The following is a 17607-nucleotide window of genomic DNA, read 5'->3' as shown; positions in this document are numbered from 1 at the left end:
ATTTGAAAGTATATGTATCATAGTTCTGCAATTTAAGTTCTTTCCTAAAATACTTGCTACAGGATTATTGCACTTTAAATCATAAAGTTGAACTTGTTCCCTTTAAACCACAAAGATGGACCTCCTGGACTTATTTTGACTTGAAACAAGCCACTTCTTGAATATATTTCTCTAAAAGGAACATCTAGGAAGCATGTACAACTTGCCTTCCACAAGGCTTTCATGAGAAGTCTGTAGTTTGGGTTTCTTGAAACACAGTACTTCTACAAAATGAACTTAAAAGAGATGGATGAAGCAGGTGAAGAAAATTAAGAGGTCCAGACTTCCAGTTATAAAATAAGTCCTGGAGTTGAAAAGTATAGCATAGGGAATGTAGTTAATAATACTATACCTTTGTATGGCAATTATACTTGTCATGGTGAGCTTTTCGTGATTTATATAAATGTCCTATTACTATGTCATATACCTGAAACATAAAAATTGTAGGTCAACTATAATTAAATTTTTTTAAGTTCTAAAAGTACATACATGGAAATAGGAAAAAATCAGTAAACTGTTTTGTTTTTTTTAAAGATTTTGTTTTATATATATATACATATATATATAACATATTTATATTATATATATATATATATAATTGAAGTTCAATTTGCCAAGATTTTATTTATTCATGAGAGACACAGAGAGACAGGCAGAGAGAGAAGCAGGCTTCCTAAGGGGAGCCTGATGTGGGACTCTGTCACAGGACCCCAGGATCCCAACTCTATCCAAAGGCAGATAGATGCTCAACCACTGAGCCACCCAGGTGCTCCAGTAAATTTTTTTCTTACTAAAATTTCTTATGTGTTGTTTTATTATTTTTTTAAGATTTTTATTTATTTATTCATGATAGAGAGAGAGAGAGAGAGAGAGAGAGGCAGAGACACACAGGCAGAGGGAGAAGCAGGCTCCATGGGGGGAGCCTGATGCAGAACTCGATCCTATGACTCCAGGATCACGCCCTGGGCTAAAGGCAGGCGCTGAACCACTGAGCCACTCAGGGATCCCCTTATGTGTTGTTTTAGAAGAGACTTTCTAAAATTGCAATGGCTTATTTATAAGACCTATACAGGATATTGGGGAGGGGGTATATGAGCCAGACCTTTCTCCTTAAGTATTTTGTTCAACTTATTTCAATTTTTACCTTTTAAAAAATTTAACCATAAATGTTTGTTTATTTATTTATTTTTAAAGATTTATTTACTTATTTATTTATGATAGAGAGAGAGAGAGAGAGGCAGAGACACAGGCAGAGGGAGAAGCAGGCACCATGCTGGGACCCCGATGCGGGACTTGATCCCGGGACTACAGGATCGCACCCTGGGCCAAAGGGCTTGGCAGGGGCCAAAGGGCTTGGCAGGCGCCAAACTGCTGAGCCACCCAGGGATCCCCACTCATAAATGTTTAAATGTCACTTCCTCAGATGGGTCCTGGGTTTAGATGCTCTGAATAATGCCTTCAGATGGTATATATGATACAGTGGATACTACATAATCAATTAAACCAAGGTGCCTTAAACCACCCTTTAAAATATTAAAGGCGCAGTGGTTTAGCCGCCGCCTGCAGCCCGGGGTGTGATCCTGGAGACCTGGGATCGGGTCCCGCGTCGGGCTCCCTACGTGGAGCCTGCGTCTCTCTGCCTGTGTCTCTGCCTCTCTTTCGCTCTCTCTGAATAAATAAATAAATAAATCTTAAAAAAAAAAAATTATATCCTTCTTCAGTAAAAAAAAAAAAAAATTAAAAATAAGAAATACACAATGTTAGAGTAAGCCCAGAATTTTTTTTTTGTAAAGATTTTATTTATTTATTCATGAGACACAGAGAGAGAGAGGCAGACATAGGCAGAGGGAGAAGCAGGCTCCCTGCAGGGAGCCTGATGCGGGGATCACACCTTGAGCCCAAGGCAGACGCTCAACCACTGAGCCACCCAGGCGCCCCTAAACCCAGATATTTCTTTTGCAACGATGGCTTCCTACCTCCTACTATCCCCTGAGGATGTCCTTGTTGTCCAAAGCATATACCCATATGCTTTGTTAAAGTGATGTTTTGTAAGTCCCAGGAACTAAATACAAGTGGAAGAAATGGTCCACAGTAGAAAGCATTATTAAAACAGAGAAAAGGGGATCCCTGAGTGGCGCAGCGATTTAGCGCCCGCCTTTGGCCCAGGGCGCGATCCTGGAGACCCGGGATCGAGTCCCACGTCGGGCTCCCAGTGCATGGAGCCTGCTTCTCCCTCTGCCTGTGTCTCTGCCTCTCTCTCTGTGTGTGTGACGATCATAAATAAATAAAAACTTAAAAAAAAAAACAACAGAGAAAAGGGGGGGTGCGGGTGGAGCTAGTTTTAGTCTAGAAGAACTATGAGAGGGCAGATGCCTTTGAAGAGAAAACCCCCACAATCTTCAGCGAACCTTACAGGAAAACACTATTTTGGCCTTTTAGATTCAATCCTTGACGGCCCAGCTGTACCTAAAGTACCCCCACAATAGAGTATCAAGTCTTCAAGGGGGTTTTGGAAGAGAGGAGTACAGAATGTTGGATGGAAGGAGAAGGAGGCTTTGCTAAATAAACCCAGTGACTGGGAGCTCAGATACTGCTGAGCCATTCTGAACCAGTGGGGAAGAGGACAAAGAGAACTTTTGGTTCTATAGGCTTCCCTCATTTTGTTTGTAAGCCGCAAGAACCAGGTCTTTTTTCCAGTGAGTCGGATAAAGCCTGGCTCTGGACTGTACAGGGACATGGGTATTTCTGGTATTAGGGGTTTCAAGACAGGTGTTTTCATTGCATGCCAGTATGGAAACTGGAACCAGATAGTGCTGTCTCCACCAAAAAAATCAAGAGGGTAGAGAGAATGTTATTAGGACTGTGATTGTTTCTCTACAACATTGTATGTCTCTGGAACAGGTTTTTGGGGTTTTGTTTTTATCAGTGATTTTAGTGCCTTACAATGGAAGTGTGGCCACGTTGCCCAATGATAAAAGGTAACATGGTCCACTTGTGGTGTTTTAGGAAGTTTGCAAAAAAGTTCCATTTGTCATTATAATCCTTCCTCAGTTGCCTATTTAAAATTCACAGGAGTTTTGGGGAGCCTGAGTGGCTTAGTTGGTTGAGCCTCTGACTTGGTTTTGGCTCAGGTCATGATCTCAGGTCACGGGATCAAGTCCCCTGTGCCTTGGACTCTGCACTGCGGGGGGTGGGGGTGTCTGCTTGAATCTTCCTCTGCCCCTCACCCAACTCACTCTCTCAAATAAAATAAATAAACCTTAAAAATAAAATAAAATTCACGGAAGTTGTAAGTCAGGGGCTTAGAATAGGGATATGAAAGGCAAAGGAGATGAGGTTTGGGGTACCCTAAGTGTATTTCTCAACCTGTTCATTCTTCTGAGCTGTTATTTCTTTCTGTGTAGTGCCCACTAAAACTCAGTGGCTTTAGATCAGACAAGACTAAAAGGGGATTGATATTTCTCAAAAAATGTACTGGGTTGCTAGTAGTATCTATGTCTTGGAAATTAATCCTTCCTATCTTTTTTTAAAGCAATTAGTGATGCAATTAGGAATCTTTTTTGTTTACCAGTTACAAAATGGAAAAGCTTCTGGTTTGCTATTTAATTCTAAATACACTCGTCTCTTATCTATATAATTTAGCTAAAGGCTTTTGGTGTTCAGGTTCGTTGCTGACAATTACACTGGATATGTTAATCCTTTTCAGCGTGGACCTTAGCTGAATGATAACGACCAAACCTCAAACTTAACCTACCATGGTTATATGATTTGCCTTTCTGTTAGGCACTTCCTTCTCCTAGGTTGATTTCAGAACTCTGCTGAATTGTATATAATTTTCTCTTTTGCCAGAGTTGCCTCTATTTAGCCAGTAACTGTAAAGTTTAGTACCTCAAACCTTCATACACACTTCTCATGAGAAATATAGATTATCCAGCGCCATCTCCATCCACATATTTATATATGTTTCTTCTGATTGAAACAGTGGGGTTATTTCATAACAGGGAATATTTTTTTTAAATCTACATATCTGCATTTTCCAAACCATTTAATGTTGTGGCAACCAGTTGTTACAATGATAAAAAGGATTTACTTGATAATGTTTTGAGGCTGACCTGCATTGGATTCTCAACACAAGATCATTAGTGAAACGTAAGAGGATTTACTCTTACGGTCTACTCTGAGATTACCTGAGCCCGATTGTATGAATACTATCTTAATAGAGCATTGCAATATTGGAAATGAGTTGGGTAAATAGTGTCCATCCTATTCAGCGAACATTATGATCACGAACACATAGACCTTTGGCTTTCTAGTGGCATGCTTTCATTTACAACATTGTTGACTTCAGCGTGGGAATGGAGTGTATTAATAATCTCTATGAGGTCACTGACCAGAACAGTTAATTTTATCTGTCAATTTAGAGAGACTACAGTGCCAGGTAATTTCGTCAAACACTAGTCTAAATATTGCTGTGAAGATATTTTGTAGATATGATTAACATTTACAGTCAGCTGACTTTAAGAAGATTACCCTTGATAATACTGAGGGCCTGATCCAATCTGTTGAAGGCCTTTTAGGACAAAAACTGAGGTTTCCCAGGGAAGAAGGAGTTCTGCCTGAGTTTCCAGCCTGCTGGCCTGCCTTACAAATTTTGGACTTACCAGCCCTCTTTACAATGACAGCTGCCATGATTACTTAAAATAAGTCTTTTTTTTTTAAAAATAGGTCTCTTTATATGATTTGTATCCCCCCCCCCCCCCCCCCAAAGAAATAGTATGTACTATCAGTAGTTTTCCAGTAGTATTTTTGGTTCTGTTTCTCTGGAGACACACCGACCCTCAGAAAGAAAATCACAGTCCCCCACTCAAACCCCCCCGCCCCATCCCAGGTTTGTGTAACATATTTAAATTACTTTTTTTAAGTTTTTTTTTTTTTTTTAAGATTTTATTTATTTGACAGCTTATAAGCAGGGGAAGCAGCAGAGGGAGAAAGGGAGAAGTAGGCTCCTTGATGAGCAGGGAGCCCGATGCAGGGCTCAATCCCAGGACCCTGAGATCAAGACCTGAGCCGAAGGCAGATGCTTAACTGACTGAGCCACCCAGGTGCCCCTTCATATCTAAATTACTTTTTAAGAGAAACTTAGCTTTCAAGGTAAAAACAGGATATTAAGCCTCTTAAAATATCTTAATTGATGTCCGTTTTAATTTCAGGGCATTTTAGGAGAAAGAATTGGGAAAGAGTAGCAAAGCCACAAAAGATAGAATTGGGGAAAAGTCTTAATAAGTTCTGATATGAGTGTTGAACACCTTGGTCCAACTCCTTACTGGCCTGAAGACTTAGGACTAGCATTCTCCTTAAACTGTCCATAAAGTAATAAACCGAATTGCTTTACTATTCTTTAATATTGCTCTTCTCTCATAAACCTTTAGATCTCCCTCTCTGAAGTTACAGAGCCATAGTGATCTATCCACAGTAAATTGTGCGATTGAAGGCCAACTTATGTATCGTCGTTTTTATTCCCATCTTCCCTAGAATGTTTTCGTACAGATTTCCATTAAATTGCCAGTAGGTAAGAGTGAGGCAGGTCTGCAAGCTGCAGGTGTAGAAATCATCAGTGTGGTCCTGTTGTAACCAGAACACTGAGTGACGCTTCCATGGTTTTTGAGTTTTAGCTTTGTGTCTAAAACCTCTGGGGGGCATCAGTTGAATGAGTAAAACAATACAACTGCAGAGCTGCCTGCAAAAAAACCACAAAGCTATGTGAAGTGTAAATAAGCACAGGGAGACAGTGACAGCAGGGGGAAGGGCCGCCTGAATTTCTCTCAGGCTTTTTCTTTCTGCCAGAGTGTTTTCCCCTGGGCATTTAACTGGAGTTTCCGTTTTCATTGGGTCGCGGAGTCACTTGTGGGATCAGAAGAGACTCTAGAGACCTAAAAATCCAACCTGTACACAATACATTAATTTAAAACCTTCATCCCAGAGTAGTGTGCATGGCTGCCTTCAGTGATGGAAGGCACAGCTTGTTATATTCTGGTAACTTCCTGTCACCGATCCTAGTTCTGTCTTCCAGAACTGTATGGAAAGTAGAAATCTCTCCACATGTTAACAACCATTAATTTAGTTCTCTTATTTCTCCAGATCTTGCCTTATTTTCTTCAGAGAAAATACACCTTCTTTGCAATGATCCTTCTGTGTTCTAGCCTAGAAACTTTAGAAATCCTAGGTTGCTCTCTTCTGAATGTGTTCTAATTTATCATCGCATTGAAATATCTAGTTCAGACAATATGATCCGAGGACCAGAAAATAGAGCAGGTTCTTCCCCTTACCCAGCATGCTGGACATTTGTGGATACCTCCTGTGATACTGTTAGGACTTGTACTGTTCATCATACTGATCATGTGTAGTGACCTGTCCAGGGACCCTCCCTCCTTTGCAGCTACTGAAGCTTGGGTGGGTCTTCATTTTGTACCTATGCAGGTGGACTTAATATAGAGGTGTTCGTATTTATCACTACTAAGTCTTTTTTAGCCATAGGCCATGATTTTGATCTGTTAATGGTTTTGGACCTGATTCCAGCCATGTCTCTGGTTATCTACACATATAAAGCCCTCGTTCTTTTCTAAATCTTTAATAAAAGTGCCACCTTTCCTTCCATTGCCCACTTGGCCACGCTTATCTGGGCTTTTGTAGGAACTCCGTATCCATGCTCATCCCCCTGAATTAAGTCTTCCATGTTGCTAGGGCTCCCTGTTTAAAAAACAAACATGAGTGTGTTCTGTCTTTGCCCTCTATCCCCACAGTTACCACACGAGACACTTTTCTCCACCTAGACAAGGTCCTTATGGAACTAGTTTTTCTCATGTCTCACTCTTCGTTCCTTTCTACCATCCTCCAACTGACTGGCCAGTCTGGATCACACATTTCATCATCAACACCCCTGAATGGCTCCTTCTGCCATGGTTAGGTGGGAGACCATTGTTTGATTTGTCCACTACCCCCAAACCCCTCACCTTGCACCTTTACCTGATTTCACCCCTCCTAAAGTGAGACAGGAGACCACAGTTCCTCAGTTTTCTTACCTTTCTCGTGGTGTGGCTCAAAAAATAAAACTAAACCCATAACTGCTCACAGACCAATGACAGCATAGGTAACTTTTAGAAACACAGCCCTGGCTCTCTGTCTGATTCTTCTGTTGGAGTCCAGCAATTGGGTTTCTTTGCCTCATTTTGAATCTGCAAAATTGGATTTATAACCTCACAAGGGTGTCACTATTAAGAGGAGGGGATGTGTGCACATTTTAACTTTTGTCCAGGCATTCAGAAGTTCATGCAGGTTATTATCCATGGGAATAATGAGCAGGAGGCCTAAGGGCATTCTAACGTGTGTTACAGGGTTAAAGTTTAATGTGGCATTTTATGATATTAGCAATTTAGCTAGTGATACCTAACATTTAGGAAAGAGTTTTAAAGAAAGCTGAGTGTCAACACCTTATGTTCAGATAAGTGAATCCTCAGGGTTTAAAATTTATTTATAGTGGAGCAGACATGGGAAAATAGACTCTGCTGGCATCACAAAGTCCTGGCCACACAGCAGAGATTTATAGATATGTTATAAAAGACACGGCAGGGACCTAGTATTTCTTGGTTGCTGCATTCTACTACTAGCGTAGTATTTACTGTTTTTCTTATTGCCTGTTAACAAAAGGTGGTAAAATAAAGATCAAAGCGAACCTGCCTTTTTATTTTCCTTTCAAAGGGTCATTCTTTCTTCGTGCAGTATTTCTTTGTCCCGTAGCTTATTGGAAGCCCCATGTAATGCTGCAGGATGGCAGAATGTTATGCCTTTGTTGCCAAGGAAGCCATGAGGAAGTGTCCTCATTCTAGGAAATTGTAAGGGAGCCCTCTAACTTCAAGAATGGAGATGGCAGAGAACCAGCTGGGACCCTTTGTTCCCAGGGGTTGTTTGGTTCCACAGCCCAACCTGTGCTGGCTTTGTACTTTTAAACCAAATGAGGGTTTTCTTCTTTTTTAATGTTGCATTAAAATGTGGATTTCCAAAACTCTTGCTAGAAGTAAATTGTAGCCTACCTTGGGGGGTATGCATTAAATATTTAAAAGATTACTGAAGTTTTGAAGAATTAATCATTTCCTACATATGAATCATAATGTAGAAATAGGAAAAAGCATTTTGGCACTTCTGGGCCCCCACTGAAAAGTAACTAGCTTTTATATCTATAGAACTGTAATTTTCCAGTGACTAGCCATTCAATCCAGCAGTAGTAATTTCTGTTTTCAGCTACAGACCTTGATTAGTACAAATCAGACTCTTTTCCATTTCAGTAATGTTTTTGTAAAGCTCCCTGGTCTTTTAGAAGGGAAAAATCTAGGTATGCTTCTTACTGGTGAAGCAAATTACTCTTTGCAGGAGGATAGTCTTAGATTCATTCATAGACTATGTGCTATTTTCCAGTCTTGTGGACAAAAAAATAAAAGCTTAGGAAGGATAAATGTGAACAGAAGCCTGAAGTCCATGTGTATATACATGTGCCTACATGTGTTTGGTCTCCTATGACATTGTGACAGGTAAGTCCACATGACAAGATGACTTCCCTATGGATCAGTTAGTTTGACTCTGTTTCATAGTCACCTACCTCAGGGTTGGAGGTTGGCCAGAGGTGCCAGGCAGCCAGGGTAGAAGGATAGACATGAATTTATCAAGTACCAAGGGAATGGGGCTGGGGGTGGGAATGGTGGGGACAATAGTTGCTCAAGAGCCTATTGGGGATCCCTGGGTGGCACAGCGGTTTAGCGCCTGCCTTTGGCCCAGGGCGCTATCCTGGAGACCTGGGATCGGGTCCCACGTCGGGCTCCCGGTGCATGGAGCCTGCTTCTCCCTCTGCCTATGTCTCTGCCTCTCTCTCTCTCTCTCTCTCTCTCTCTTTGCTTTGTGTGACTATCAATAAAAAAAAAAAAAAAAAAAAAAAAAGAGCCTATTGGCCTATTTCTTTCTTTTTTTTTTTTTTTCTATTGGCCTGTTTCATTCACAGTGGATGAGTGGTATCACTTTTGCTTATGGTTGTGACTATATTTTATGATTATACTGCACATATTTTTCTCTATATAAAGCCAGTTTAGTTGTAAAATCTACGCTTTCATACTAGGTAATGTCTCGTTTCTTCTAACTTCATCCTCATTAAAAATCATTTATTATTTTAACAATTTAAACAGTTGCAAAATCTAACTGACTCTTGGAAGTCTGCATACCCCAGTTCCCATGGGGACCATACCCACAGGTGACATTCACGGACACAAATTGAACACACTTATTAGTGCCGGGGAAGAGTTCAGGAATTCAGAGTAGGATTCCTTTTACCATAAGTAAAGTAAAAGCATTTACTTTCGTTTTGGGTGTGAGTATAAAAGGGAGAAGACTGTTGCCCCATGCCTCTACGGGGGTTAAGCCCATATTCCTGAAATTAAGAGTTAAACACCTATATCCATTAAAGACTGGGTTTAAGCATTTAGGAAACTAATATCAAATGTATTTATGTCTTAAATATGTACTTTGTGGATAGGGGGAAAATCATTTATTGTGATGATTTGATCTTGGGCTGTTTGCTTTTCTGTGACTGGTCACAGCTGTGACTGGGACACAGCTAGTGGGTGTTGCAGTCAGGATTTACAAGGCAGCAGGACAAAAACATCTTAGCCTCCTAGCAGATGGGCCATGGTTTAATCCTGACTCAGTGACTTAACCAGCTGTGTGACTTTAACCTATGTGAGCCTCTGTTTCCTGATTTGTCAGGTGGTAACTCCTCCCTCAGTGCTCTTATGACTAACAAAGGTAACCTATCTAAGACACCTAGCACAGCATCTGACAAAGTTGGAGATGTTCCTAGATAATGGAATTCTTTTACTTGACCCCACCCCTGCCTCATGGGCTATAGAATGGTGGTAACTTTTGGCCTCCTTTGATTAAACCAGTAATGGTTTAAGCATAATTTTCAAAACAGCAACTTTGGGGACTTCCACATTTTGACACAAATCAAAATTCTCCATGAGACCTCTCATACTAGAGCATGAAGGATACCGTCTTTGTCATTTGAGGAATATTCCACTGCAGTTAACAGAAGAGGAGAACTGTTGATTGGCTGGCTATGGTAGAGGTGGGCTCAGTTATAGGCTACTGTCCCAGAGGGGCTGTCCTGTGATCTCCCTGCCACAGACCTCAAGGAGGGCTCCTTTGTGAAATCTTATCCAGACAAGTTAAAGGCTATGAAGCTTCTGCTTTGCTGCTGCATTTCTTCTGCAAAAGCTTTAAAGCTTTTGTGCATCCAGGCCATTCTTGAAAGTAAAGAAATGTACATCTGCAGAAGTCATTTGAATTTCAGCTTTCACTTGACTTTTTAAAAGCCACTCTAAGAAGGTGTTTCATTTTCCTCCTAGGTTACTTCATAAAATGCTAAGCCTCTCTTTTTTTTTTTTTTTTTTAATTTGGAAGATGAAGGGAAAGATCCCTTTTTCCTTAGTTTTACCTCTTTAAGTAATACCTTTGTTAAATTTCATGGAGATGGATGGGATCCCTGGGTGGCGCAGCGCCATGCCCGGAGACCCGGGATCGAATCCCACATCCGGCTCCCAGTGCATGGAGCCTGCTTCTCCCTCTGCCTGTGTCTCAGCCTCTCTCTCTCTCTCTGTGTGTGACTATCATAAAATAAAAATAAAAAACAAATTTAAAAAATTGTTTATTTAAAAAAATTTCATGGAGATGGTCAGAAGCTATTTGGATAAAGAATGTTTCTGAATGAAACTTGTCATTTGAGATGTAGCTTTTCATTTTTTCTGCCAAAAGGTAGTTTTGGCTGTATGTGTGTATGTCTGTGTGTGTGTTGCCATTGTAAGTACCAACCTGATTCCCTGGAAGGTAGAAGAAACAAACTAAAGCAGATTTGAAAAGATTTTCATAAATAAATATAACATTGGACTATGTTTCTTGATAGCCAGTTGAAGAAATAAATAGGAAATAACAAATCCTCTTCAATTCAGAAATAGAATTACCAAGTAAAATTATGGAAGTATATTGCATCCACTGTTTATTTCTTAAACAACAAGATCTTGCATGTTCAAGGCATGGATCCCTCCTTTTCTTCCTTCTCCCCATCTTGCCATCTCTATACAAGCTGGATGTGCTCATTTCGGCAGCACATATTCTATGCAAGCTGGAGAGAGGGATCTAGGATATTCTAAACTAGATAGGCCAGATATTTGTCATAAGGGGAAGCACTGGACTAGAAAGAAGGAGATCTAAATTTTTACTCTAAATCTGCTGCCAGCTAACATTTGACCTGGGCAAGGAATTTTACCTTTGGAGCTTTGGTTTTCCTTGTGTGTAAAATGCTGATATAGATGCTTTCTCAGACCCATTCAGCTCTTCAACCCTTAACTTTAATTCCAAATACCTATCACAGAGATGACCATGATTTTAAGTAAACTTAATATCTAAATTTCCTGATTTCCCCAATCTACATATCTAACATATGTTAACCTTAATGAAATCCCTCAGACATTGAGGGAAAGATTTCTGTAGTTTTGGTGTTTTTGTTTGCCCCCACAGTAGATTTGCTAACACTCTAGTACATCTCTAGCAGTGACCTGGGCAATATTAGTAGATTAAAAAAAAATTAGAACTATTCCTTGAGAGAGTTAATAGTTGACCTTAGATATGAAACAAAAATGGACTACTTACAGCAGATGTATTATAAAAAGTAAAAGCAGGTGATGTAGAAGTACTTCTTATTGCTACCACTATGCTCTTAATCCTATAAGGTAAATGATGTCACCCTGATTTTAAAGCAAAAACTGAGGTGCCAAGAAAGGTTGAGTGTAATTGTCAAAGTCACTCTAACATTCAAAGGATTTAGAGAGGGTACATGTAGAATCCATGGGGTCCCCTCTTGGGCATGTAGGTGAAGTATCGACAGGAAAATTAGAAGAGTGGTCTGGGGTGGGAGGATGGCTTTGGACTTTCTAAACAGACTTGATTTTGATAAAGAGACAAAAACAAAAAAATTATTTTCTTAATTTGGCAGTTGGCATTTATCAGTGTCACTTACTATAAATTTTTTTTCCCATACAGCATGTTTCAGGCAGCCTAGAAGTGGAGAGTCTTAAGTGAGAAAGCTCATTTCAGGAGAAAACAATAGTCATGTGATTGTACGCTTTGGAGAAAACAGTCCAAAAAAAAAACTAAAAGTGGGTCAAGTGTTGAGGATTGCTCAGCACCACTGGTAGTGACTGGTCCAGAGCAGTGAGAATTGAGTGGGGATGAGGGGGATGTGGTGAGGATGATTTTTTTTTTCTCCCTGTAGTTTCTCTCCTTTGAACTTGACCTGCAGAAGGGATATTCCAAGCTGGTTTTTGTGAGAATAGGCACGGTTCTCTCCCACCTGCCTGCCCTCCCTGGAAAATCTCAAGTGCACACCTCACGACAGGTGTGGCCCAGCCTGCGTACGCAGACTCTGGGGTGGCAGGGACGTCTGGGAGGCTGGGGTACGTTGCTGAGTGCGGAGTGAGCCACGGGGGTCCAGGGATGCCTTCCTTCATCCAGGGACTCGCCAACATCACCCCGATTGAAAAGTCGGCCACCCAAAGAAGAAAAGGCCTTCTTGCCCTGAGCCCCTTTTGCCCGTCCGTGGAGCGCCGCGCTGCCTGGTGCAGGCGGAGCGCCGTGGGTCCTCCCGGCTGGCGCTGGCGGATGGCGAGGGGAGGACCGGCGCTGGGAGCTGCGGATGGCGAGGGGAGGACCGGCGCTGGGAGCTGCGGATGGCGAGGGGAGGGCAGGCGCTGGGAGCTGCGGATGGCGAGGGCAGGACAGGCGCTGGGAGCTGCGGATGGCGAGGGCAGGGCAGGCGCTGGGAGCTGCGGATGGCGAGGGCAGGGCAGGCGCTGGGAGCTGCGGATGGCGAGGGCAGGGCAGGCGCTGGGAGCTCCGGGCGTGCGGCCCGGGTCGGACCGCCTCCGGCCGTTCCCTGTGCTTCCAGGCGGACGCCGAGCCTCTCCCTCACCTCCTGGGTTAGGACAGGTCGGAGTTGTCAGGGCAACTGCTCTGGGCGGCCCATGCCCTTTCCCCTCCTTGCCGAGTGCGGAACACTTTCCCGTGCGGTGGTAGGGCGCAGACTGGGAAGGGTGCTGCCGCCGCAGGAAGACGCTGGGATCTGCATGAGCACGTTAGGCGGTGGAAGGAGGCAGCGGACCCTGGACCCTGCGAGCCTTTCCTGGGGCTTTTCCGGAGGGAGAGTGCACGTTCCCGTGTGTGTGGAGCGCGTGTGCAAGCCGCGAGCTCCAGCCAGCCACATGCCTGGGGGGAGTCAGTGGGAGGGGGCGTGGAGGGGAGGTGCGGGGGTTGCTGCTAGGTGAGGGGGGAACCGCAGGGCCTCAGTTGCCAAGTAGCTGGTAGTATCTGTCAGCTGTTTGCACACTGTTTACCCATAGGGGATCTATTACAAGTGCTCAAATGAACCGGCCGCTTAGAAACTAGCAGCTTCCTGGGAGCTGCAATTACATAAGCATATATTTTTAATATAATAATTAAAAAACAAGTAGCTGCGGTATGCCTGGATCAGCTACAGCTATTCGACAAGAGAGACTGAAGAAGACCTGTGCGAGGCCAAGTCCCCTTGGTTTATTCACCATTAATGAGGAAGATGAACAGCAAAAGAATGGAAATTCCAGAAGACCAAAAGGTATGCATTAGTTCTACCCTTCGGTTGGAAACTGAACCAGCCCCTATTTCCCTAGGCTGTCTGTAACACTTTTACAAATTGGGTTGTCGTGGTCGTGTGTGGAGTGCTTGTGACCTCCTAGCACAGTTTGCTGGTGGTATTTGCACATTCTGTAAAGCTCTGTATGCATGAAATAGGGAACAGATTTTGCAGATTTGGTAGGTTTCAGTTCAGCTGCTTTTTTGACCCAAGCTACTTTCTTGGCCTAGAGATCTTTAATTTTCACACGTTCACTCGAACAGTTACCAGTACACTGTCCTCACCAGGAGGAAGAAATAGGGGTTATCCAGGTTTAAATGAGGTGTATGGATGATTTCTGTTTAATAAGAGTTTCTGCTGGCAAGGGGATGAGTTAAAGTAACAAAGAGTGCAGCCTTTCCAAGGGCAGAGGGTCAAGATGTTACTTCTTTTCTATTCTGAAATACTGAGAGCTTGAAGAGGAGGTAAATAAACATTGAGTGCAATGTAGGAGGGCAAAGCTAGGGAACCAGGAGGAGGGCACCATGAGGTTTATAACTTCTGATGGTAACTGCTACCTAACATCCCTGTGGAGGTTGGAATGTGCTGGGTGTAGAAAGGAGAGGTCTGATTCTTGTGCATTTCATAATGATGAAATGGAGCAGCAGCTTGCCTGATTTCTTACATCCCTGTGTACCGCCTGGTTTTATCATGGTCTCATAGCTATCCTCCCGGGGCTATGATTGTCAGAGATGGCAACATCATGCAGCCCCCTTCCCCCAAATACATAAACTGTTCATCTCTTAAGCTGAGAGATTATCGGTTTTGCTGTTTCCATGTGGTGAGTAAGTTTTAGCTTGCATTCAAATTGTTCTGTCACTGAGATCAAATATTCCTCTGTGTGGTACACAGCAGTAGCATGGCAAAGTAGCAAGCAAATATTTAAGCACTGATAGAATGAGTGTTTAAGTAGAATCCAGTGTTTGAAAATGGCTGGCTTGCTTTTTCCTGATTCTTGAGTGAATCTTAGTTTGCTTTTCTTAAATATAATTGAAACTATTTTAAATTCAAAAGTATATTTTTATTTCACTTTTAAAATACTATATACAGAGAATTTCTAAGTAGAATCTAACATAGTTGATTTTGATTTCAATACCAGACATAGCTTTTTAGAACCAAATGACTTAAGGAATTTACCAATGCCATGGATGGAAGCTGACCCTATAAGTGATTCTTTTATTTGCCTGGGAATTAGACAGTTGAACCAGAGTTTGCTCTTGATGAAAACCCAATACTTTAAATTGTTAGTAGCAAATCATTTAGCCTCTTGGGAGGTGGTAATTTTCTAAATTAATGTGGATCTGTTGCATTGTGCCCACTCTGTATTTTTGGAAATGTTCTTAATTTGTGGCACTTTTCCCTTAGGCATCTTGGAGATATAATTTAGAGTAGCTATTCATTTTGTTGTGAGTAGTTTTCTTGAATTCCTGTCTTCTGTGTTTTTGTTTGTTTGTTTTTTCAGTTGCCTTTAGTATTTCATTTAAAGGGAAGAAGGCTAGGGGAAGTAGGTGCTTCTAAAAATCTATTTTTTGGCAATTCATGCAACTTTTTGGATAAGAGAGACTTAAGGAGTGTCTACTTTTCCCTGTATCAGATGGGAAAAAGAAGGAAAAGACCAAGAGGAAAAGTCTTATGTTGATAAGACTGTCTACACTTTCTGTACATCCTCAAATAGCTCTCTTTTAAAAAAAATTTTTTTTTAATTTTTTTTAAAATTTTTATTTATTTATGATAGTCACACAGAGAGAGAGAGAGAGAGAGAGAGAGAGGCAGAGACACAGGTAGAGGGAGAATCAGGCTGCATGTAGGGAGCCCGATGTGGGATTCAATCCTGGGACTCCAGGATCACGCCCTGTGCCGAAGGCAGGCGCTAAACCACTGAGCCACCCAGGGATCCCCAAATATCTCTACCTTAACGGATACATCTAATAAAATAAACAACCTTGGAAATCTCTAATGATGGGTTGTGAATTTCTCATCAGGTCTATCTGAGCAATAGAAATGTCCACTTTCAAATCTAGCTTTGTCAATAGAACAGTGATGGAAATATTCTGTATCCACTGATATGATGACTACTAGCCACATGTAGCTGGGAGCACTTGAAATATGGCTACTATAACTGAGAAACTGATTTTTAAATTTTAATTGATTTTTAGTTAAAGAGCCACACATGGCTAGTGGTTACCTTCTTAGACAACACAGTCTAGTCTGTAGAGTTGTGACCTGAGTTTTTCTTACTCGCTTCCTAGTGCCAGATACGGTCAGGTCAGGAAATAAATATTGTTAAAAGAAGGGCCTGATGGAGCAGATGGCCTTTTCTCCTTAAGGGAGCATAGTAACCTGGCTTTATAGACAATTTCAGTTATCCTTTTCAACCTTAATGTTATTGCTGCTCTGATTATTATACTTCTATTAGCCAGTTGCTAATATCATCTTTTCCAATATATAATGGATTTTTACTTTCTAAATTATGTCCAAAGTATCATAGCAAGATGACATACAGATTATCTTCTATGTGTTTTTATTAAGATAAACAATCAAAATCTTTTTTTTTTCTGCCTATTCTGTGGTCTAATCCACCACTTGTGTCCTAACCTGGTTTTCGTGCTTAGTATCTATATTCTGTCATTACCAGGAAGAAAGAAGTTTGCTATCTAAATTCAATAAAGTAAATGCTCCTTTCCAGGATTACCCTGGGTTAATGACAAGCTGCATTTTTCCAAGTACTCTACTATTGGGTAACCATCATCATGGACTCAATAGGAATGAACATATGGATCACTGTCTGGATTCCCAGTGGTGGCTTCAAAATTACCCTGGGGTTAGACAAAGTTCAGTTAGCTGGTAGACTAGCTCAGTTCTTGAAGGAGTAATTTCTCTCCCTTATAATCAGGAGGGATGTAAATGTTTTACATGCCTTGCTATTATTAACATATAACATTTAGATTGTAATTGAGCTTAAGCTGGGCTACTGCTCTTGCTCATATACCTCTAGAACCCAAGCCTCAGTGTAATGCTGACCTGAGTACTGGTGCCGGAGAGCTTATTAAGATATTGCAGTGACCACATGCCCTTGCTTAGGTTTCATGGCAAACCTACCTTATGGTGAATTTTTTTGAGCACAGTGTCAGTAAATAAAAATACCTTTTCTCCCTAAGCCAACACTTGTTAAATGCTCATTCTGTACAGATTACTTTGCTGGGGCTTTGTGGAGGTGTGGTGCAAAGGTAATTGACAGAATCTCTGCTCCCAGGTGTTTACCTGTAGTGGAGGAGGACCGCTATGTATCAATAATCCAAGAATATAAACTGAAATTGGGGGAAGGGCTGAGAGTGTAATGAAACTATCTATAGCTATGTCCATGCCCTTCTCTAGACCATAAACTTCTCAAGGGCCAAGACTACTCCCCTGTAGAGAAATTGCAGACAGAGTGCATGGAATGTTATTGAATGGAGATAAATTTGATACTTAAAAATAATTTGCATAGGTTCTGAAAGTCTTACTAACATAAGAATTCTAAGAAATGTTGATCGGGGACGCCTGGTTGGTTCAGTGGTTGAGCATCTGCCTGGAATCTAGTCCTACATCGGGCTCTGTGCCTGGAGGCTGCTTCTCCCTCTGCCTAGGTCTCTGCCTCTCTCTCTGTGTCTTTCATGAATAAATAAATTTTTAAAACCTTTAAAAAAAAGAGAGAGAGAGAGAAATGTTGATCCTATTAGATTTGCCCTTCCAAGGTAACTGTTTTGATGCTTGACTATATCTGATAGGTA

At 41.6% G+C, this 17607-nt stretch overlaps 1 protein-coding gene across 4 annotated transcripts in view; it reads left to right on the top strand.

Annotated features, from left to right (window-relative positions):
* Positions 1–17607, top strand: part of MAP7 (microtubule associated protein 7) — a 181077-nt gene that overhangs the window by 12214 nt on the left and 151256 nt on the right. For 3 of the 4 annotated variants that reach the window (XM_041739477.1, XM_041739465.1, XM_041739487.1), the window contains exon 1: positions 13487–13780. The exons of the other annotated variant lie outside the window; for it this stretch is intronic. In XM_041739477.1, coding sequence (XP_041595411.1) covers positions 13648–13780 — 133 coding nt within the window. In that variant the 5' untranslated portion in view covers positions 13487–13647. Of the gene's footprint in view, positions 1–13486; positions 13781–17607 lie in introns of those variants that run through there. 4 annotated transcript variants of the gene reach the window in all.

This window comes from Vulpes lagopus, chromosome 2 (genome assembly GCF_018345385.1).
Source record: "Vulpes lagopus strain Blue_001 chromosome 2, ASM1834538v1, whole genome shotgun sequence".
Classification (NCBI taxonomy): domain Eukaryota; kingdom Metazoa; phylum Chordata; class Mammalia; order Carnivora; family Canidae; genus Vulpes; species Vulpes lagopus.
The sequence above is the reverse complement of the archived record's forward strand: the minus strand, read 5'-3'. Positions and strand labels throughout refer to the sequence as shown.